The sequence below is a fragment of the Mytilus edulis genome, chromosome 2 (assembly GCF_963676685.1).
Source record: "Mytilus edulis chromosome 2, xbMytEdul2.2, whole genome shotgun sequence".
NCBI lineage: Eukaryota > Metazoa > Mollusca > Bivalvia > Mytilida > Mytilidae > Mytilus > Mytilus edulis.
In genome coordinates, this window is record NC_092345.1 from 55,911,991 (window position 1) to 55,937,034 (window position 25,044).

The 25,044-nt window shown below is 32.6% G+C and overlaps 2 protein-coding genes across 8 annotated transcripts in view; one reads left to right on the top strand and one right to left on the bottom strand.

Moving 5' to 3' along the window:
• The first annotated feature begins 69 nt into the window (after positions 1–69).
• Positions 70–15,336, top strand: LOC139512467 (proteasome subunit beta type-1-B-like). Its single transcript, XM_071300093.1, has 6 exons — positions 70–229; positions 4,841–4,948; positions 5,519–5,600; positions 7,782–7,911; positions 13,996–14,102; positions 15,060–15,336. Exons 1-6 carry the CDS (start codon positions 141–143, stop codon positions 15,243–15,245), a joined length of 702 nt encoding a protein of 233 aa, XP_071156194.1. The 5' UTR covers positions 70–140; the 3' UTR covers positions 15,246–15,336.
• Positions 15,337–17,034: 1,698 nt separating this feature from the next.
• Positions 17,035–25,044, bottom strand: part of LOC139512466 (glucose dehydrogenase [FAD, quinone]-like) — a 51,265-nt gene continuing 43,255 nt past the window's right edge. For all 7 annotated transcript variants that reach the window (XM_071300088.1, XM_071300092.1, XM_071300089.1 and 4 more), the window contains 6 exons: positions 24,610–24,777; positions 22,506–22,656; positions 20,666–20,826; positions 18,976–19,150; positions 17,747–17,972; positions 17,035–17,413 (listed from right to left, as the gene is read on the bottom strand). In XM_071300088.1, the coding sequence (XP_071156189.1) occupies positions 17,242–17,413; positions 17,747–17,972; positions 18,976–19,150; positions 20,666–20,826; positions 22,506–22,656; positions 24,610–24,777 (1,053 nt within the window). In that variant the 3' untranslated portion in view covers positions 17,035–17,241. The remainder of the gene's footprint in view (positions 17,414–17,746; positions 17,973–18,975; positions 19,151–20,665; positions 20,827–22,505; positions 22,657–24,609; positions 24,778–25,044) is intronic.

Sequence of the window (25,044 nt, forward strand, 5' to 3'; positions counted from 1 at the left end):
ATAATGACAATCAGAAAATTTTCTTAAAAGAACAGAAAAAGTAGATTTTGCATAGCCGGTCTTTGTTGTCACGTGACTTCAACGAGATCATAATTTGTAAAGTGAAAATAGCACTGTCATACACAGCAGACAACTTGAAAATGACATCTGTACTCAGTCATATAAATCAGGAGGAGTCACATTATGCTCCTAAACAAGCATACTTCAATCCCTATGAACAGAATGGAGGGTATTATATTTTCTCTCATGTAAAATTCACATATATATTAGAAAGTAAATCACTGAAATGATGCACATTCAAGTCATTTTCACATAACTATGTTCTTTGAAACAATCATTTTATTAGCAATGAAACAGCTATCAACCTGAGAACAAGGCGTTGTTGTAAGCAAGCCCCTTGTCTGTCCATTTGCTGATTTTATTTACATGGTTACAAGTTTCAACATAAGAGTAACGTTGTCATGACCAAGTTATACATTGGGAGTACACCATAATGTTACTAGCACCACTCAGACCTGCAATCTACGTATCCTGATTTTGGTGGTATCATCCAGTTGTTCATGCCTCAACCGGAATCCAGATATAGGGATTGTAAACAAGTCAAATCATTATTTAATTATTTTTCGTCAAAGACAATTAGCCTCACCGGACACAATTACGAACGATTTTTGAACTGTGATTAATATTGTTTTTATGTAGACTACTTTTCTTGAATTTTTTATACCATAGAATTTAAGATGTATGAAGGCTTTCCATTTTGCATCATATCCCACATAAATTTTTATGCACGTTGGGTTACTTTAGTAAGATTTGCGTGACCTCGTTTTACGGGTCAAGAGAGCCACATATGGACGCAATTCCGAACAGCACTACATTGATATATCTTGCAGAAGAAATCAATGACAACAGTCTATATTGATAAAGCATACATTAATCTTTATCTCAAACTCATTTTCATAGGAAAATAAAAAGCACAAGTTTGTTTTTTACTTCAATATACTTCAGCAGTGGTTGCAGACGAAATGTCGGTCATGTGTAAAGGAAAGATTTCTGATTTTTTTTTTTTTTGTGTAAGTTCCTCCTTTAAAGGAGCACTAAATTCAAGTTTATCCATTTCGGTGGTGTACTTGTCATTCATCTACGATTTTTTTTATATTGGTCAACATTTCTTTCGGAGTTCTCTGGACTTTTCAATAAAATTAACATATTTTCTTTTGGCCATAAATAGGTTCACAAGACTGAAGAGTCTAAAAAACGTCAATTGTGCGGTTATTTGGGCATGATAAAAGGCATCACGCATATGAACAGAATCAGGAGATATTTTTCTTTCTATATATTAACAAAAGAAGGCAATATGCACTTACCTTTATGTATTTTTTTACATAACTTCCAGGTCAGATTGCCGTTCTTATAATATTTTCAGAATGATTTTGTCATCGTCATCAACATTTACCAAGTGCCCATAAATTGTATTATCATGAAAACAAGGGATTTTTAATAGGGTTTTTATTTATAGAAACATTTATTGATAAATATAAACAAATATGATCTCAGAGGGCAAACATTGGAAATCGTTCGTAATTGTGTCCAGTCGTAATTGCGTCCTGTGGGGCTATCAATTCTGATTTTAAAATTATACTTTAATTTACATAGAAAAAAGATTTTTTCATACATGTATGTATCACATGCAAGAAATTGATTTCAGCAAATTTAATATTAAAATGCAAATAGACAACTTTCGAGTTAGATGCATTTCCATCAAAAACTCTGGTTTTAGTGAACGTCATTTGTGCGTTTAGGGGCGTCGTCACTTCCGTTCCAATGTTGAGCGATTGGTTGGAAAACTATAATTCCTTATTGTACGAATTATTCGGCAAATTGAATTCTCAAAATTGACAATCAGCATTGCTGTCATTAGGGAATTGTCATTAAGTACCTACAGAACAACCATTTTTTCTTGTTTATCCTGCACAATGACTATCACTAAGACGCTTGATGAACGTAAATAGTGCAGGGATACAGGCGACCCCCTCTATCTGATAAATGACGTCATAAAGGCGGGTATAATTGACGAGTTTTTTCCGGTGACGGATGAACTCGAAAGTGGTCTATTGAATTCACGTTAAATTTAATGAGTGCAACTATTATCTGTTGTACATGTTGTATTCAAACACTTTTAAAGGTAATTAAGTTACAGGCCTCGACAATAACGCTTGTCCGATTGTCCGGTACCAGAGCAAAAAAAGGTCGGACAAGTAAAAGCTATATCAAGCTTGTCCGATGGGACAAGTAAAATTATTCTGCAGACAATAAATTTGATGAACGTACATGTAGTAATTATAATCAATAAAACAAGAAGAGAAGAGAAAAATAAAGTTTTAATTTTACATGTTTACTTGCAATCGAATATTTAAAACTGGTTCTTTGTCAGGTACTTTTTAACAGGTAAAAGACATACTATTCTCGTAAACCAGTCTTACTGATTCGAATCAGCGGCGCTTTGCAGATGAGGTAACTTTACAAGACAGTTCATCACTAGCTGAAACGGTTCGGCTCCAACTTTAATAGACAATTTGGCACCGTACAAGACATATTTAATAGTCGTGATTAATAGACAGTTTGGTAACATACCCGGACCAAGACAAATATGAACATCATTTTTCTACCTTATTCTGTTGCTTTAAAATAAATTATACCGGTATTTTTTTCAACAAAAATACTTTTTTACATATATATGAATGAAGAAATTGTGTACCACAAAATTCACTAAATCATATTTGATCCTATGTAGTAAAAAACAATACTTGCAATACGGTGACCTATAGTTGTTAATTTCTTGCAGAGAGTTGTCTCATTGGCAATCATGAGGGTCTGGATGGGGGGGGGGGGGGGGTCTGTTATTCTGTAAACATTTAATTTCGACCCTTTTTTTTTATAATCTTTAAAAAATTAACCCCTTTTTTCTCTAATCTTCAAAAAATGTACCCCTTTTTTCTCTAATCTTCATTTTTTAAGGGCATTATTCTTTAATCATTTAACCCCATCCAAACCCTCAATCATAAGTCATCTTCATTTTTGTATGCCCCACCTACGATAGTAGAGGGCCATTATGTTTTCTGGTATGTACATGATGTACTTTTGTTCGTCCGTCTGTCTGTTCGTCCGTTCATCTGTGCGTCCGTTCGTCTCACTTCAGGTTAAAGTTTTTGGTCAAGGTAGTTTTTGATGAAGTTGAAGTCCAATCAACTTGAAACTTAGTAAAGATGTTCCCTATGATATGATCTTTCAATTTTAATGCCAAATAAGAGTTTTTATCCTAATTTCACGGTCCACTGAACATAGAAAATGAAAGTGCGAGTGGGGCATCCGTGTACTATGGACACATTCTTGTTTATTGATTGCATTTAAATACACTTTTCAAGTTAAAAAAAACATTGACAGGCCTATCAGACGGTTCCTGATCATCTGCCTAGTCTTATAAGACTTTGGCATTTATGAAAACTAGAACCTGTGACAAAACTAGATTCAGTTGTTCCGACTCATATTTTTTAAAAGTATTTCAAAAGATACATAATATGTATGAATCAAACACTGTGGAATCAACTTCTGTTCTATTGTTTTAGTTATTTTGTTCCTTGAATCTACTTATTATGCAAAAAAGGTTATTCTTAATATTTTTTGGGACAAGTTTCAATTTCATTCGGACAAGTAAGTTTTGGTATGTACTTGTCCTATTGGACAAGTTGAAAAAAAAGTTATTGTAGAGGCCTGAGTTAAATAACAATAAAAAGTCGGTGATTTCCTGTCAATTTGATAAACAAAACTAATCCAGAAATGAATCCAGAACTATTGTACATGTACTTTAATTTGATCGCAAAACGTCCGGTTTTAATTTAGTCAAACCGAAACAAACGTAAGCAGTGTCTGGAAATTAACCAGTTTTAGTCATTAAAACCATTTCAATTTTAAACTGTTGCCTTCCCTATACTGTTCTCGAAGGAAATGGTAAGACATTTACTTTGTAAATGCAATGAAACAGCAATACAAGTTTGTCAATTCTATGAATCTAGTCAAGTTGAAAAGGGGCACCAGCTGAAGTCTTTTCAATCATCTCAAAATGACCAAAATTGTATGGAAAAATTTCCAGATCCTTACTTTAAACTACTATTTTCTGCTACGTTATACAGTTAGTGTCAAATTGGTTAAAGTTTAACTATGATTTGTCAAATAACCTGATCCTGATTTGTCAGAACTCTCAAATAATTCTCGTTATTTTTCGGAAAAAAGAATAATGTGATTTGTCAAAATCAGTTCACTTTTATTGTCTAAAGAAATTATTTATTTAATTGACTGAAATGCACCAAAAATTAACGTTCAAGTCATTTGCCAAGAATTTTTACTGTTATTTTTCATGAACAGGATAAAAGTACCCCCAATGAATACAACAGTCTGTAACGTACCCATCTTAAATGAAACATTACCTGAACCTGTGTTATAGTGAAGTTAAGAGTACTTTTGAAAAGAAATTAGTTTGAGCACTGACCATAAATTATTTAATGAGGGTATGAATGTTCTTTACAGTCAGGCTTCAAACGGTTATTTTCGGTTACAGATAGCTTAAGATAGAAGTTAAGAGTTGCGTATAAAAGAAATTAATTGTCTGATAAGTCCTTATGTTCACAAACCTGAATATGACAGCTGTTTAATGAAATTCACCAAATGACTTTGTTTGATTAAAAAACACTGTTCCACCATTTTTTTCAATAAAAAACAAAGGGGAATAATCCAATCATTAAAAATATAAGAAAACTGCCATTGATGATGAAATCACTTTTTTCAGGACAGTGTTAGCAGTTGCTGGTGAAGATTTTTCCATAATAGCATCAGATACAAGGTTGAGTCAAGGATTTTCTATACACACAAGGGATCTACCAAAGACCTATAAACTGTAAGTTAAATGACTAAACATGGAATCTTTAAGTCATGTTATCAGAAGCTAAAAGATTACCGGGTAGTTGTATTATTTGTTTGGTTGATAATTTTTCTTACAGGGCCTTGGTGGCAAATGGTCTCAGTACATGTAATTCATAGACGGTATTACCAGCCTATCAATATGGCAAGTGCATTAGACTTTAATATTGGCCAGTGTTGTCAGTTTTCATGCTAAAGTCTGTAGTTCTTTCCTCAGGCACCAGCTTCTGGCACCAATATAATCATGATAATACAGTTGGTGTTTTTTTTAAGTTGTTCAAGTTTCCTATTATACATATATTTCTTGTGCCTCTTGCACTCAGAAACTATATTTATATATACATGTAATAAATGTTAATTTTAAGATATTTCTGTAGTTCTTTATTGACCATGCATGTGGTGTTTATTTTCTCAATAATTTATTGAAACAACAGTTAGTAATTATTGTTGAATATGTTCATGATGTTGGACAATAACAGAGATGGAGGATTTAATGACAGTTTTGACAAGAAGCATAGTTGAAAGTTAATTTTCTTTTCTTTTGTAGGACATCTTCAACAGTTCTTGGAGCATGTGGTTTCCATGGAGATACACTGACACTTACTAAGATTTTACAAGCAAGACTTAAAGTACGCTACAACTTTTGTTTTATTGTATAGATGGAAGTACCTTAAACTTACATATTATTATTAATATAATTCTAATCATTTGGTTTAAAAATAGCTTATGATATAGGCTGTTTTGGGTAGAAATCAACCTTATGCAAATTCACATATACATATACATTTATAAGACTTAGGCCAAATAAAAATATATGTGTGGTTCCAGTAACCCTACCGACCCTACTTTTTCGGCTTAGAAATAGCTTACTCTAAAGATTTTATTGTCATTTTTCATTAAGCACTGTTAAAGTCAGAATGTTGCTCCCATATACTCAATGTAAAAAAACCCCATAAAATAAAAAAAAAATCCCTACCTACCTACCCTAACTTTTTTTCAGATGTAACTGGAACCACACAAACTTTTTTATTTGGCCTTAATTGATTTCTGAACATTCAAATAGGAAACAAAATATGAATGTAACTCTGTTTTGTAGGGTACTTATAACAATTTAATTAAACAAACAGTTACAAACATTCCGTAGATTTTTTCCAACCAAAATAGGTTAACAGATGTACATGTCAATACATGTATTTGTTCGTTTGTACACGGTCCATTTCTATACAACACAGCTCATTTGATATCTTTTGGAGAAATCCCATATTCTACATGTAGTTTAAACTGTACATATTTATATATGACAAGCTATAACAATCTTTCTTATTTATGTGTTTATAATGCGTTTCCTAGTTTTACTTGTAACTTTAATTAGTTTGAGATGTTTATGTTTAAATTTATCTCCAAATCCTACCGTCTGAGTGCTCAGAAATTAAAATTAAAAACAGAACATATGAAATAACTTTAACGTCTATGAATGGTATAAGAAAATTATATAGTTGTCATGACAATAATTGTCATCATGATCAAGTCAACATTTGTTTTCCTCAATCTGTTGGTAAAAAAGAAGGTAATTTTATATGAATCTGGCAGGTTCAAGCCAGAAGTATGTCAATTTATGATATGTACAGTAACTACAGTGTTTTCCATTCGTCATTTAAGCCGGGTGTGCCGACCACCTTTTTTTGAAAGCCGACCACCTTTCGATTTTAGGAGGTGGTCGGCTTTTTTTTCAAATTTCGGATTTTTTTCGGTTCCGTACCGTTAAAATTTGAATACTAATCGCGCCTCGCTGATTTGTTTTCATTGACAAAGATGGCGTCTAATCGTCAAATTTTAATGTTTTCATTTATCAATCGGGGTACAAGAAAGGCAGATGACGATGATGATAAAGAAAATACTAGACCAAATAAGTTAAATAAAATTGATAGTGATGTTGAAGTTGTGGAAATTGAACAAAAATCAACCAAACAACGGAAAAGACACGCAAGTGAAGACAAATATGAGCAAGACTTCAAATGGCTTATAGTCACAGAGGAAATATACTACTGTTCTATGGGCCAAAAATACGGCACAAAAGCAAGAAACAGGACATAAAATTGTAAATGAAAGAACAGAGAAAAGAGATAAATTGTTGAAAAAAATCAAACCAATAAAAGAATATTTGACAATTAATATGACTACGTCTATTTATGTTTGTTCAACTCCATTAAATGTGAATATTATACTAATCTTTATTTTTGTGACCCCAACGTACCCCCACAGTAAATTAAAAAAAAACAAAACGGGTAGACATTTAAAAAAAAAACACCCGGTTGCAAGTGATTTTTTTAAAACACCCACCTTCCCTTAGTGAAAAAAGGAAAACACTGATTACTAAAGCATAAATAATTTCTTGCTATAGAATAAATATTTATATGCAGTTATATAATTATTACATGTACATGTTCATGATGAATGCACTTTTAATATTACATTTTGCACATTACCTTTTTGATTAACTGATTATTGATTTTATTTAGCTTCATTTATTTCATCTTAATCTGGATATAGGAATATTAATTAACAGGATTTGAAATGATAGTGGACAGAAAAAGGGTACAGATAATTCTAACTACTACTATGGTCAGTTTAGAGGTTAAGAGCTTCTTAAATAGGGCAAAAAGTAAGTCATACACCTATTACATACACAGCAAAGATGACAAGAAACATCCCTTATGCTTTATGACTAGTGTTTGCAAAAAAAAATCAAATGGAAACTGTCTTCGATACACATATTTGGATTTGCTAATTATTTCCAACTTTTTCCCCAGATGTATGAACACGAACACAACAAGAAAATGTCAACAACAGCTGTAGCTGCCATGTTGTCTACCATGCTTTACTCCAGGAGGTTCTTCCCCTTTTATGTCTATAACATTGTAGCTGGACTAGATGAGGAAGGTTAGTTCAATAGTTGATAATTATCATGATTATATTGCACAGACACTTTGAAGCTTTCTAAGATAACAAAAGAATAGAATATATTTTTTTTATTTCAACAAAATGTTACATAGAACAGACATTAGTTTTACTTTTCAAGCATGGATACAAAGCATCTTCATTGAATCCTAAAGTTTATATTCTAATTAGGTCCATTTGGAATCAATACTTCTGATATATTATTGGTATAAATGGTGATCAGTTGCATGTTGAATTTTAGGCTTCAAGCTTTCAATCATTCTTAGGTGGTTTTGAAACTGATATAGTTTGAATGTTAGGTTTTTGTCGAGCCTGCAACTTTTGTTGCAGAAAGCTCGACATAGGGATAGTGATCCGGCGGCGGCGGCGGCGGTGTTAGCTAACTTCTTAAAAGCTTTATATTTTAGAAGGTGGAAGACCTGGATGCTTCATACTTTGTATATAGATGCCTCATGTTACGAAGTTTCTGTCAGTCACATGTCCAATGTCCTTGACCTCATTTTCATGGTTCAGTGACCACTTGAAAAAAAAGTTCAGATTTTTTGTAATGTTGAATTCTCTCTTATTATAAGTAATAGGATAACTATATTTGATATGTGCGTACCGTGCAAGGTCCTCATGTCTGTCAGACAGTTTTCACTTGACCTCGACCTCATTTCATGGATCAGTGAACAAGGTTAAGTTTTGGTGGTCAAGTCCATATCTCAGATACTATAAGCAATAGGGCTAGTATATTCAGTGTATGGAAGGACTGTAAGGTGTACATCTCCAACTGGCAGGTGTCATCTGACCTTGACCTCATTTTCATGGTTCAGTGGTTATAGTTAAATTTTTGCGTTTTGGTCTGTTTTTCTCATACTACAGTTAACTCTCGTTGTCTCGAACTCGGTTGACTCGAAATTTCGGATGAGTCGAAGTTTTCACGTGGTCCCGAACTTCATTCCATACAAAAGTATGTAATTCGACTCCTGATGAGTCGAAATTTCGGTTGAGTCGAACTAAATATACGGTCCCAAGGTTAACAAAAGCATTCAAAATTCATTTTTTATCTCGAACTAATACACATATGTCAAAACATGACCTCCGGGATTTAAATGGATTGAAGAGTTAATCTGACAATACACGTGTAATTAAATTTCCGGTCACTGACCACTATATTGATTTATGACATGCTATTTCCATGAGTGTTTACCTAAGATTATCTTTTATAGAATTTTTATAAATAATTAGTGATACATTGTTAATGTTCATGAAAAAGTATTTAAAATGTTTACAAAACAATTAATTTGTGATTTACACTAATGAGCTTGGGTGTGTATCAAGTGAGGATTATGGCTTCCGTTGATGATCACCTAAAAACTACTCAAACGGCGTCTTTAATCTTGTTATATTTTCTTTTGAAAAGAAAGAGTGAGATAAAACAATATGAATAGAAATCAAAAGTTTCTTAAATCTCTTGTATACGAGAATAAACATTTTTGTCAGCTGTAAATGACCTGAATAACTATTGATTGGAAATTACTCTCTTGGAAAAGCCATAGGATTTTTTTTTAATTGAAACAATTGAATAAGTAAAAATAATGTCATTATAATAATAATAGACTGTGACATACAAATACATCGATCTGATACTAGAATATCGATCCCCTTGCCATATTCACCCGGATTTATTTTAGCTTTACCAAGCCAATCAAGAGTTGTGTCCCTTAGATTGTCGAACTTCCGGTGTTCGTTTGAGTCGAACTACGTGTATCTCGAAATATTTCTCAGGTCCGGCTGACTTCGACATAACGAGAGTCGACTGTATATGCAATAGGTCTACTATATTTGTTGTATGGAACGATTGTAAGGTGAACATGTCTATCGGGCAGATGTCATGTGACCTTGACCTCATTTTCATGGTTCAGTGGTCAAAGTTAAATTTTTGTGTTTTGGTCTGTTTTTCTCATACTATATGCAATAGGTCTACTATATTTGTTGTATTGAACGATTGTAAGGTGTACATGTCTAACGGGCAGATGTCATGTGACCTTGACCTCATTTTCATGGTTCAGTGGTCAAAGTTAAGTTTTTGAGTTTTGGTCTTTTTATCTAATACTATATGCCATAGGTCAACTGTATTTGGTGTATGGAAATATTTTATGATCTTTATGTTAGTCGCACAGGTTTTATTTGACCGTGACCTCATTTTCACGGTTCATTGCACAGTGTTAAGGTTTTGTGTTTTGGTCTATTTTTCTTAAACTATAAGTAATCGGTCAACTATATATGTTGTATAGAAGCATTGTTAGCTGTACATGTCTGCCTGGCATGGTTCATCTGACCTTGACCTCATTTTCAAGGTTCATTGGTCTATGTTTAGTTATCTTGGTTAATGTTAAGTTTATGTGACAATTGTTATAAAGCTTAGCTTTATCCTTAGGACTATCAACATAATATCAATGATTAGTATAGAAGGCGAGACATTTCAGCGTGTGCACTCTTGTCTCATTATGTGTGTTTAAGGAGAAGTATTTTACAACCCAATGTATCATGCGACTATAGCATCTTTTTAAAGCAGAATCAAGGTAACAATCTGTCATCCTTTATTAACTTTTTTATTATTTTTAGCTCACCTGGCCCTTTCTCATCACTTGGCGTCGTCGTCCGTCGTTAACTTTTACAAAAATCTTCTCCTCTGAAACTACTGGGCCAATTTCAACCAAACTTGGTTACAATCATCATTGGGGTATCTAGTTTAAAAATTGTGTCCGGTGACCTGGCCAACCAACCAAGATGGCCACCATGGCTAAAAATAGAACATAGGGGTAAAATGCAGTTTTTGGCTTATAACTCAAAAACCAAAGCATTTAGAGCAAATCTGACATGGGGTAAAATTGTTAATCAGGTCAAGATCTATCTGCCCTGAAATTTTGAGATGAATCGGACAACCCGTTGATAGGTTGCTGCCCTGAATTGGTAATTTTAAGGAAATTTTGCTGTTTTTGGTTATTATCTTGAATATTATCATAGATAGAGATAAACTGTAAACAGCAAAAATGTTCAGTAAAGTAAGATCTACAAATAAGTCAACAGGACCAAAATGGTCTGTTGACCCCTTTAGGAGTTATTGCCCTTTAGAGTCAATTTTTAACCATTTTTCGTAAATCTTAGTCATCGTTTACAAAATCTTCTCCTCTGAAACTACTGGGCCAAATTAAACCAAACTTGACCACAATCATCATTGGGGTATATAGTTAAAAAATTGTGTCCGGTGACCTGGCCAATCAACCAAGATGGCCGCCATGGCTAAAAATAGAACATAGGGGTAAAATGCAGTTTTTGGCTTATCACTCAAAAACCAAAGCATTTAGAGCAAATCTGACATCGGGTAAAATTGTTTATCAGGTCAAGATCTATCTGTCCTGAAATTTTGAGATGAATTTGACAACCCGTTGATAGGTTGCTGCCCCTGAATTGGTAATTTTAAGGACATTTTGCTGTTTTTGTCGAGCCTGCAACTTTTGTTGCAGAAAGCTCGACATAGGGATAGTGATCCGGCGGCGGCGGCGGCGGTGTTAGCTAACTTCTTAAAAGCTTTATATTTTAGAAGGTGGAAGACCTGGATGCTTCATACTTTGTATATAGATGCCTCATGTTACGAAGTTTCTGTCAGTCACATGTCCAATGTCCTTGACCTCATTTTCATGGTTCAGTGACCACTTGAAAAAAAAGTTCAGATTTTTTGTAATGTTGAATTCTCTCTTATTATAAGTAATAGGATAAATATATTTGATATGTGCGTACCTTGAAAGGTCCTCATGTCTGTCAGACAGTTTTCACTTGACCTCGACCTCATTTCATGGATCAGTGAACAAGGTTAAGTTTTGGTGGTCAAGTCCATATCTCAGATACTACAAGCAATAGGGCTATTATATTCGGTGTATGGAAGGACTGTAAAGTGTACATGTCCAACTGGCAGGTCTCATCTGACCTTGACCTCATTTTCATGGTTCAGTGGTTATAGTTAAATTTTTGTGTTTTGGTCTGTTTTTCTCATACTATATGCAATAGGTCTACTATATTTGTTGTATGGAATGATTGTAAGGTGTACCTATCTAGCGGGTAGATGTCATGTGACCTTGACCTCATTTTCATGGTTCAGTGGTCAAAGTTAAGTTTTTGAGTTTTGGTCTTTTTATCTAATACTATATGCCATAGGTCATCTATATTTGGTGTATGGAAATATTTTATGATCTTTATGTCAGTCGCGCAGGTTTTATTTGACCGTGACCTCATTTTCAGGGTTCATTGCACAGTGTTAAGTTTTTGTGTTTTGGTCTATTTTTCTTAAAGTATAAGTAATAGGTCAACTATATATGTTGTATAGAAGCATTGTTAGCTGTACATGTCTGCCTGGCATGGTTCATCTGACCTTGACCTCATTTTCAAGGTTCATTGGTCTTTGTTTAGTTATCTTGGTTAATGTTAAGTTTATGTGACAGTTGTATTAAAGCTTAGCTTTATACTTAGGACTATCAACATAATATCAATGATTAGTATAGAAGGCGAGACATTTCAGTGTGTGCACTCTTGTTGGTTATTATCTTGAATATTATTATAGATAGAGATAAACTGTAAACAGCAAAAATGTTCAGTAAAGTAAGATCTACAAATACTGTTGATTTCTTTAGGAGTTATTGCCCTTTATAGTCAATTTTTAACCATTTTTCGTAAATCTTAGTTATCTTTTACAAAATTCTTCTCCTCTGAAACTACTGGGCCAAATTAAACCAAACTTGGCCACAATCATCATTGGGGTATCTAGTTTAAAAATTGTGTCTTGTGACCTGGCCAACCAACCAAGCTGGCCGCCATGGCTAAAAATAGAACATAGGGGTGAAATGTAGATTTTGGCTTATAACTCTGAAACCGCAGCCTTTAGAGCAAATCTGACATGGGGTAAAATTGTTAATCAGGTCAAGATCTATCTGCCCTGAAATTTTCAGATGAATCTGACAACCTGTTGTTGGGTTGCTGCCTCTGAATTGGTAATTTTAAGGAAATTTTGCTGTTTTTTGTTATTATATAGAATATTTTTATAGATAGAGATAAACTGTAAACAGCAATAATGTACAGCAAAGTAAGACTTAAAATTAAGTCAACATGACCAAAATGGTCAATTGACCCTTCTAAGGAGTTATTGTCCTTTATAGTCAATTTTAAACAATTTTCATATTGGCCCCAAAATATAGCAGTTTTATATAGAGATAAACTGTAAACAGCAATAATGTACAGCAAAGTAAGACTTAAAATTAAGTCAACATGACCAAAATGGTCAGTTGACCCTTCTAAGGAGTTATTGTCCTTTATAGTCAATTTTAAACAATTTTCATATTGGCCCCAAAATATAGCAGTTTTTAGATAGAGATAAACTGTAAACATCAATAATGTTAAGCAAAGTAAGATTTACAAATAAGTCAACATGACGGAAATGGTCAATTGACCCCTAAGGAGTTATTGTCCTTTATAGTCAATTTTTAACAATTTTCATAAAATTTGTAAATTTTAACTAACATTTTCCACTGAAACTACTGGGCCAAGTTCATTATAGATAGAGATAATTGTAAGCAGCAAGAATGTTCAGTAAAGTAAGATGTACAAATACATCACCATCACCGAAACACAATTTTGTCATGAATCCATCTGCTTCCTTAGTTTAATATTCACATAGACCAAGGTGAGCGACACAGGCTCTTTAGAGCCTCTAGTTTATATTGTATAAAGTTTATGGCTAAACATCTAAATTTTTGAAGATTTTTTTGTAATATTCCATTGGTATTTGTAATAATACTACTAACACATACATTTCATTCATTTTGATAAAAGGTTTTAGAAATATGTTTTTGGCCTTTTTGTAGTTTTTAGATGCTTCATTAAATTGAGAATGGAAACAGGGAATGTGTAAAAAAAACAAGTAAACTGTATGCACTTATTTGAACAATAGTGGATGGTTGTGTCATTATCAATCATACCACATCTTCCTATTTTTATATAAACTAATGAGATTTGATATTTTATTTGTAGGTAAAGGATGTGTATTCAGTTTTGATCCTGTAGGATCTTATGAAAGGGAAACATACAGAGCAGGAGGATCAGCAAGTGCTATGTTACAACCTTTACTAGATAACCAGGTTAGCATGACAAAAAAAAAAGACTAGAAAAGATTTTGAAAATATTAGATATTTAGATAAAAATTGGGACATCAAATAATGTCCTAAGAAATCAAATTGCTTACCTTTTTCAAAAATGATAATTAGTAATCAAATCATACACCTTATACATGTATAATATTGAATTATAGTATTAGGATCGAATTGAATCCTTTCTATTTGTTTATAAAATAAAAGAGAGAATCAAATTCTATACATTACATGCCTTATACATGAATATAAAATTTATGTACATCATAGGTTCAGTCAGAGAAATATCAAATGGCATGGTATAATAAGGCATTATTTTTGGTGCAAAGTCTACATATATTTATTTCTTTGCCAAAGTAGGTTGGAGTTTGGGTTTGAGCATTTCTTCAATAATTGCAACTATTGATAGTTTTTCAGTTGATGAATATTATTTAGAAGTGGAGGACCACACCAAATTTGGGTGACCTTTATCACTTTTCACATATTTTTGCTTGGTTTTGCATTAAGATAAGTTTCAAAGCAGCTATTCACAAATCAGAGAGAACTGATCTTTTTGTCTAACAGGTGACACAACATGTTTAGTGACTAAGTTCTACAGTTAACTTAGATAACCATGACTTGAATTCATTTATGGATGAATGGCTATATTTTTTTTTTATAAAGGTGCAGATCCAAGCAAATACAAATCTAAGGGGGGTTATCCTTTGCAAGTTGATGCATCATTTTCAGTAAACGAAGATGTTCTTGAATTATATGACCTTGATATTTAATAATGATTGAATTTCTTTCAAATAAGAATGGGATTGTTCTAAAAAAGCTAAATGATATACATGTACTAAATTGGCATTAAAACAATGTTAGTTATTTACCATTTATACAATGTATCACACATGACTGGTATGACAAACATGAAATAGATGCTTGATTTTGATTATTTTGTACTTTTAGATTGGTTTTAAGAATCAACATGGAGTAACCAAAACACCTTTATCACAAGAGAAAGCTATTAAATTAGTTAAAGATGTGTTTATATCAGCTGCAGAAAGAGACATATACACTGGTGATGCTATTGTATTAAACCTAATTACAAAAGATGGAGTTAAAGTGGAAACTTTCCCTCTCCGTAGGGATTAACTTCTATAATCTCATTGACTTAGTGCTTTGTTTGTAAAATCTCCATTATATTTCACTGTGACAAGTTCATAATAAAATATCATAAAACATGGTTTCTTGTTGATTTCTGCCATTTTATATAAGTTTCAAATTGCCAAATATCAACATACAATTCTTAAATTGTCTCAAATCATTTCAATCCAATACCTTATTTGTCATGGAAATGGGTTGCTCATTCTGATAACATAATTGTAATAATACATACAAAGTTAAACAGGAATTATCAAAATGTCAAAACAATTAAGCAGACTACCCCAAACACCAGAGTCTTCCATAAATATACTTAAAAACAATAACAACGGATAGTTGGACTTGATACAGGAACAAGTTTTGGTGGGGTTGAATCCATCTTTTGTGATTACAAAAACAAACTACCTTATATGATGTGATTTATTTACTGTTTATTGGTACTAAATACTGAAAAAGTTTGTAATTGCTTGGAAAAATTTAACAGAAATGTAAAAAGGGCAGATGGATAAAATAATAACAGTCTGGTTTGAATTTTGGGATTGAAACAGTTGTACATGAATCTTCTAGTAACAGTACAATGATTGTTCTATTCAGGTGAAAACCAAAAGGAGAAGATGTAAATAACTTTAAGATTTTCATTTATATCTTTTTAAAATTGTGATAATACAAAACTAACAGGCATTCTGTGAGTATTGCATTGCAATACATAGTCCCCTAACAGTTAAAAAAATCATTGTTTTGGAACAAAATTTGAACTTGATCTATAAATTGTCATGGTGTAGACTATAAAACAAATATCAATATCTTCATGATGAAGTGTTGAAAATTGATTATTTTAAAAGTTAATTTTCAAAGTCCAAGTACCATAACTGTGCTTAAAATCATAAGACCTGAACAAAATTCGAACTTGATCTGAAACGTGTCATGATAAAACTATATACCAATTCTCAAATCAATATCTTCAAGTACCAAAAAAATTGTGGAAATCTGCTTCTTTTAGGGTATTTTCTAAGTCTAAGGACCATAAATCTGCACAAAATCATCAGACCTGAACAAACTTGAACTGTAACTTGTCATGATAAACTATATACGAATTCTCAAATCAATATATTCAAGAACGACAAAAAAAAGTGGACAACTGCTTATTTTATTGAATTTTCTTAGTCAAAGGACCATAACTTCAGTCTGGAACAAAATTCTAACTTGATTTATAACTGGTCATGATAAAATCATACACCAAATATCAAATCAATATATTCAAGCATGACCAAAAAAATATGTGGAAAACCTGTTTGACGGACAGACAGATGGACAGAGTCCAAATCTAAAGTTCGGTAGGGGACCGTAAAAACAGGTAGTTAAAAATCTAGGATGTCACAGGAAAGCCAATTATAAGCATTTTGCCAAAATGGAGTTTTTTTATTTGACCTTCAAGACCTATAAGGAATTTGAAAACCAACTTAAAATTGTACCAAACTGCTCATTTATGTTGATGTCTCTCTTATAAATATCAGTATTTAATTTGTCCTGAATTTGCTTGAAATATTTGCAACTGAACATTATGCAAACAACAATGACCTGTTTTATACTTGACATGTGTAATCAGAGTGTGTGTCAATGTTTCATAATAGCCTAAGACAGAACTAATATTATCTGAGCATCACTGATGAGTATTACGTAGAGGAAAAGTGGGTCTGGCATATCAAATTATTAGCCTGGTACCTTTGATAGATATTCACAATTGTTTACAAAGTATGACATCAAATTCATTCAGAATAGATAAAGATACGTGTTTTCTTTATTTTCTGTACAGACGGTTATCCATTGATTATCACTAGAACTTACGTGCAGGACACACTCAAAACTAACACTCATATGATGAACGGTCAAAATAACTTATAAGACGTATGACCGTGTACTATGTATTTTCCTGAATTAATTGTAAGCTATTTAGATGGCCAAAAATACTGCCGCTGAGCCTAAAGAACTAAAGTTTTAAAGATTTTATTTGTTGTCTAAATTCTCCTACAGTGTCCTTTCCTCTAATGAGATCTGCAGCTTTTTCTCCTATCATTATACAAGGAGCATTTGTATTACCAGATACTTGACGTCTTACAACAGAACAATCAGCGACTCGAAGTCCTTTTATGCCTCTAACTCTAAAATGAAACAATAGAATGTCTTTACAAATAATACTGCAGAGGTACGATCGTTTGTTGTGCTAGATGTCATAATAAAACAGGATACTTGATATTGCACCAAAATAAGAAATCGCTGGACGGACCTAGTAAAGTACTCAATTATAATATCGATATTGATATTTTCTGCAAATTACATATATCTTTAAAGCCAGATTAACATAAAAATATTTGCCAAATCTTGACGTCCAATGTCTATATTTTAGGTGTTTTCTTTCTATTTTGCATCTACTATCGTATTGTTACATGTATCGTCGTTCATATTAAATATATATGTACACAAACAATCTTTACCTTAACTCTTGGTCAACAACAGCCGTCTTGTCGTTGGGTCCACCCATTCTGCACGTTGATACTGGGTGGTAAATAGATACAGCAAAATGACGTAACAGACATTCCCAATATGAATCACTGTCAAATTTTTCTTTGTCACATATCCCGTCAATAACAAATTTGTTTAAGGTTGCATCAATTTCTTTCATTGCTTTGGTAGATGCAATTTGTTGTGATTTTTTAATAGCTGAAAAAAATGTATAATTTCAGAAACATCGTATAGATTACTATTTAGTATGCAATAATTTAGAAACATCGCTATAAGGGGCTTAGGGACTCGGTTGTCGAGAGGTCTTGCAAGTTAATCTTCTGTATCACTAGCCTGTGAACACTGAAGTTGTGACAGTCAAAACCATAATACTCTAATCTTTATTATCAAGGATTGCCATATTTTCTAGAGAAAGTGACGTTGTCGGTGGTTCTTTCTGGGAACCCTTGCTATATCAACTAATAAAAACAATAAGAGCATCCATAAGATATTTGATTGTGCCAAAAGTGACGTTTTATTTCTGTTTTTCGTCTTTTTTTAGTTATAAATCCGGAAGGACTGTAATGACTAAGTATAAAAAAAAGTTAACACACACTTTACTGTAATTTACCATAAGCTTGGTGCACTCTTTGTTGAAAAAGAACTTTATTTAAGAAATTTAGTTATTTTGAATTTTAGCAGCAAATTTCGTATATTTGTTCAACTTCCAAACAAGGACCGAAGCTCATAAACTCTATTTTTAATTAAACACAGGATTAAAGGAAATTTCATAGAAGGTCAACTACATTGCTAAGTAACCCTTCTAGCTTCCCCCCCCCCACAAATAAAGACGTTTAAAAAGAAATCCCACCTGCTTTTCATTGATTTAAATATACGTCACAAATGCATATGCACATGACAACATTTATAATTAAAGCTTTCTGTTACTTTTCATACAGTCTAACGTTCGATTGAATAATAATTATAAAAAAACCAGAGACATAATCGCTCCACTATTTTTAAAAAAGACTATAAATTCACGAGTTAAGTTTTCTTAAGTGCACGAATCTTAAAAACAAAAACAATACCTTATCTCTATTTTTCACACTTTTGATTTATTATTCATTCTTGATTTAAAAAAAAGTGACTGTGTATTAAAAATGATATATTAAAGTTGAATTTCAAGAGTCAATTGCGGTAAACCTCTTTATTCTACACATACCGCTTATTAAAACTTTGATATCATCCGGCTGTTGAAGATAGTTTGGATTTATTATAGGATAATCAAAAGGGTCTGCACTTTTTAGACGTATTGATCCTTTACTCTTAGGATGCAACAAAATGCTCAGCATGGTAAACTCTTTCTTACTTCCTGTTTTTATCAGCTGATCTTTAATCTGAAAATAAGAAAGGATTCAGGGTAATTAAGTTTAAATTCAACATATAAAAGAGAATGCTAAATAAAAGACTTTAGACAAAGTGACAAGTGTCTCGGCCAATATACAATGGTATTGTAAAATTTTCAATTGCATGTCTTTCATGAGAATTACTCCTTTAAATAATATATCCAGGCTTATTTATGTAAACCTTTGACATTAAAATTTAAATTAGAAATTGGGAATATGTAAAAACGACAACAACCCGACCAAAGAGCAGATAACAGCCGAAGCCCACTTATGGTTCTTCAATGCAGCAAAAAAATCCTGCACCCGGAGGTGGGACTCAGCAGGCCCCTTAATAAAAATGTGTACTAAGTCAGTGAAAATGGACGTCACACTAAACTCCAAAACGGATAAATGAACTAAAATTTAAAATTTAAAAAACATACAAGACATAGGCCAGAGTCTCTACTTAAGACAGGCGCAAAAATGCGGTGGAGTTAAACATGTTTTGTGAGATCCAAATCCTCCCCTCATACCTCTAGCCAAAGTAAAATTATTATAAAGAAAAATACAGCATTTTTGCGCCTGTCCCAAGTCAGGAGCCTCTGGCCTTTGTTAGTCTTGTATTATTTTAATTTTAGTTTCTTGTGTACAATTTGGAAATTAGTATGGCGTTCATTATCACTGGACTAGTATATATTTGTTTAGGGGCCAGCTGAAGGACGCCTCCGGGTGCGGGAATTTCTCGCTACATTGAAGACCTGTTGGTGATCCTCTGCTGTTGTTGTTTTTTATTTGGTCGGGTTGTTGTCTCTTTGACACATTCCCCATTTCCATTCTCAATTTTAACAATACGCACAGTAACACTCTGTTTAAAAGAAGCCTGAGTCCGATGTCTGAAAAGGTTTCAAATAAACTAAGCAAAATTATACACAAAATAACAAAAGACTACTAGCAGTTACTGACATGCCAGGCCAAGACCTCAATTAAACGGATTGAAATATTATGTTTTCATTATATGAAAATCAAGCACAATCCATCCTGTTAGGAGTAAAGTATCATACCATCATAAAATATAAGAACATAACCCGTATCAGGCCACCAACTGGTTTTGGAATAAATGTGTTTATTACCGATGCAAAGACCCTATGGGTGAATCAATATTAATAACAAGATATACCACCCGTAAAGACAAGAAAACTGTACCGTAACTATATCCCGTCTGAATAAATCTGTTTAAAGTTTGGATAACTTTTGAGGTGAATGCCGACATTTTTGTGCTTTGTAAAGAATATTATAAAAGATTGGATATGAAAAACCCGAACGTAATAGAATTCACTGTATATAAGATAGCTTTTCTATGTTAAGTTAACTGATCATATTTTATATTTTATATTTTTTTAAATAATCAAATCAGTAGGAATAACATAATTTACGCTTCTGAAGTTGTATACAACTACGTGTTCATATAATAAGTGACCTTAGTAACGAGATACATAAGAAATTTTATGGCAATTTAAGATCATATACTTCTCTTTTCAAGTTTAATTTTAGTCCGTCTTCAATAAAGTCTTCATCTTGGGCACCATTGAATAATTGCAGCTGATAGTCCGGCCACCCTGGTTCATTTTTGTTTCTGTCTTTCATTTGTCCAAATACGTGTCCTTCGCCTGCACAGTATGAATTCCATCCTTATGAATAAAAATAAGCATAACATATCGTAGTTAATATCAAGAAATTAAAAAAAAACAGAACCTCAAACGACATAATCAACACACTAACCACAATCTGTTAGCTCGTTGTTTTGAAAGCATCTCATCAGTCAACATATAAATATTTCAATACAAGTCTATAGCTTCTACACAAAGAAGTTTAATTTTACTGGATATCTTTGATTGCACTAAATATTCAATTTCTTTCATTTTATACCAAGTACATAGCGCTACTCCGTTTGCCTCTCGTAGTTTTGAGATTATTATAAACTCAAATATATGAACCTCTTATAGTACTATTCTAGGATGGTCTTCTCCCTTGCAATATACGGGTATCTCATTTGCTTTTAAAAAGCTTGTAACACTGTATGGACATTTGCCAATATGGTTAGACTACATGATGGCATCTAGATTATCAAACTTGATATAAAGGATACGATATAAACAGTGAAGTCTGCTTCATATCTTGACTTACATCTAGAAATTTACAATGATGGTCGGTTGTAAAAAAAACCTTCAGGACAAAGTGATGATTTGAGCTTCTCAATTGTGAACTTTCCATTTCTATGTAACGCCTGAATATTGAGTACATACCTCCTAGTTGATTCGATATTCCAGGGTTTGTTTTTCCTGTCATATTGTCCTTGATATAGGGTTGCTACTGATTAGTAAGCTATCAAACAAGGAGTTTTTTTGTGGTGAAGTTGGAAACATTTCATGCTAAATTTAACTAACGCCATCCGGAGTTGGTTACCCGTTATGAAATATCTGTTTCAGAGATGAAGACAGCTATGCTGTAAGTGTTTTTCCCTCAATCACGTCCTCTTTCACCAGAATGCGACCAACTGAAAAAGACTCATCACCGGGTTTGTACTTACATGAACAACATGACGGGTGCCATATTTGGAGCAGGATCTGCTCACCCTTCCGTAGCACTTGAAAACAATTCCGATTTTGATGTGGTTCGTGTTGCTCAGTTTTCTATATTGTTTTGGAGTATTTTTGTTTATCTTTTGTTTCTTTTCTTTTCTTATCTTGCCATGGCGTTGTCAGTTAATTTTTGAATAATAAGTTTGAAAGTCATTTGGTATATTTCGCCTTTCTGTTTTGTGCTTGCATATAACATAAACGGTACAAATTTTCTGCACCAGATGCACATTTCGACAAATCATTTCTCTTTCGTGATGATTGCGGCCAAAATATTTGAATATCCCTTATATCCGAAACCTATCTTATCTTCATCTCTCCTTTTTTTTTTATTCTTATCTAAAAGTGTCTCATAATCTTGCGATAAGTTAAACTGTTGTTGACTTTTTTATCAGAAGAAATCTTACAAAATAATTATGTGGACTAAGGTATACCTTTTTATTTTTAATGGCCTCTGCTAAATTCTATTAATTTTAATTTATAGGTAGTTTGGTGGAACTGTTTGTCGTGAAGCTAATTAATAGACACGATGTAATTCCAAAATTCAAGCATAACAGGATTTTTTTCCCTGTCAAGACCCCAGGTCATTATATTCGATTTCCATTATTTCACTATCATACTTGCCAGTCTCTTCCTGTTTTTCTTGCACTGATTGTATCATAACAATAAGAAAAAGCCGTTGAGCAATTTTATTTTTTTATAAATACATTGTTTGTTTCCACATTTCTTACCTCTTCCTGTCAGTTCGTACCAAATTGTATTGGTCATTGAATTTGACAAGTCTTTAGTTACAGTATATGATTGGTTGATTTTATACTTCATAAAAAACATCATGTGGTCCTCTAAATTCTCTCCTACGGGTAAATCAGCATTCACCGGTATCTAATAATATTACATACAAAGAATATAACTATTATAGGTTTAATTAGAAATATAACTCCATATCGAATACTACATAGAGACCTTTAGGACTTGCCAAACACATGCATCAATAAGACTATATACAACAGTGACAGGGAGGTTTGGCTAGCCAGAAAACTCATCATGGTTTCTCAAAATGTCCAATATCAAGTCAGTTATTGTCAAATAGTTCGTGTCTATGTAGGATTCATTGGCTTTTATTTGTGTTGCATTTCAGTTTTTCTGTTGTTTCGTTTTTCTTCTCTTCTCTTATAGTGGATGTGTTTCCCTCGGTTTTAGTCTGTGACCCGGTTTTGTAAGCTCTCAATTGATTTATGACTTTCAAACAGCAGTATACTTGTTTTGCCTTTATTTACCGACATCTTTCTCATACAAAGCTAGATTGAAAAAAAATATAACAAAAGTACCGAAATTTCTGGAAAATTCGAACCGGAATTCTCTCAGCAAATGGCAAAATCAAAAGTCCAAACACATCAAACGAATTGATAACAAATGTTTTATTTCTGACCTGGGAAAGGCTTTTCTTATGTAGAAATTGTGGATTTAACCAATTTGAATGATATCCACTTTAAAAGTGTTAAAAAAAACCTGGTCAAGTCATTAAAACACAATACTTGTAACCCAAATGAGGAGTTATTTGACATTTTCTATCATCGCGTTCTCTGGTCTTGATGTCGGTTTGATATTTTGTATAGGTATAACAAATAACAATACTAGTAAATCAAAGTAGTGATAATGACCGCTGATAATAGCTAAAATGGACAAATCAATTGTGATTTAAGTACTCACATAAAGAGGCGATACACAATTAAATGATTATTTTATTTGAAATTGATCTCAAAATAGAATAAACGCAAAAAAAATGTTGAAATGGTCATACAAGGGCAATAACTCCGTGAAGGAGACGATTGTTAATTTCACTCGTTTGACCTTTCTGTAGGTCTTTTGTCACTGATTATTTCCCCTCAAAACACGTAATACAGACTTCAGGACAACGATATTTCAATGAGTAAGTTTGGACTTATTTGTAGTTCTTGTCGTCTATTATCATAAAAAATAATGAACTGTATATCCATCATAATTTTAAAGAAAATCGCCACTTACACTGGGAAAAATGATTAAAACCTAAATCAAGGCAATGTCTTAAAAGGGAGTCAATTGATGATTTCGTATACTGGTATATCAAATATTTTTAGAGCTATAATGGCATTTTGTAGGTTCGATTTTTTATGTTCAATCATAAATAATAGTAAAATAGTGAAATAATAATTCTCTTTTAGCAGCCAATATCGTTATTTTTTCATTAAATATTAAGCTTAGAATCATCGATGATGAATTATCCACTTATATGTGAACAATGCGACCGCATTGAATTCATATTCATTTGAACTTCAATTTAACCCCTTGGCTAGCGATGTATAATGCAGGAATTATGTGTAGTCAATTATTAAAAGGAAAAGATTGTCAACATCGACAGTGAAACGAATTAAATTCATTTGATTGACTAATTCGATCCACAAAAACTCATTCTTCTACAGGTAAAAACGGTAATTTACATATATTCTTAATCTATAATATGAACTTAAACAGACACAGAAAATCTAATTGCACGAGGACGTTATCTATTTATATCTATATTCTAGTTTATATCGCTTATATGACCAACATTAATCTTCGGAGTTAAACTTGATAGTTAATTACTAGTATATGGCGTCTAGAATCAAATATACACGAAACAAAGATACCTGTTATCGAGGTCATGCCCTATAAATTATTTATTTTAGACTTTTTATAATTTGGAGAATGTTTTACATTGTTATAAATCAAATATAAGAATTTGACAGCTAGTGCCCCTTTAAGTGATTTGTTTTTGTGATTTCTATTTATAATTACGAAACCTCTAAATTGACTTACCCCTAGGTCTTCTAAATGTTTCATTGGTCCAATTCCAGATAGCATCAATAACGTCGGACTATTAATTGCCCCAGCAGAAACAATTACTTCTTTTCTGGCAAAAACCTGCGTCTTTCTATTATTCTTGATAAATTCCACACCGATTGCCTTCTTTTGTTCAATTAAAACCTTTGAAAAGTTAAATGAAAATAACTGGTAGGAATTGATTTTATTTATATTAATAAATTAGTGAATTAGTGAATTATGTAATGTTTTCAAGATCTGTCACAGGTGAGAGGTTTAGCTAAGTATAAAAACAAATTCTATCTACCATATTTTTACATACGGAAATGCCTGTACCGAATGAGAAATATGACAGTTGTTTTCCATTCGTTTGATGGATTTGCGATCTTGATTTTGCCATTTGATAAGGTACTTTCCGTTTTAAATTTTCCT

Excerpts from the sequence above, each read along its gene's own strand:
- LOC139512467 (XM_071300093.1), top strand. The coding sequence starts at position 141 with ATGACATCTGTACTCAGTCATATAAATCAGGAGGAGTCACATTATGCT. Across the intron at positions 4,949-5,518 it reads CTACCAAAGACCTATAAACT|GACATCTTCAACAGTTCTTG; the intron begins GTAAGTTAAATG and ends TTTCTTTTGTAG. Across the intron at positions 14,103-15,059 it reads AACCTTTACTAGATAACCAG|ATTGGTTTTAAGAATCAACA; the intron begins GTTAGCATGACA and ends TTGTACTTTTAG.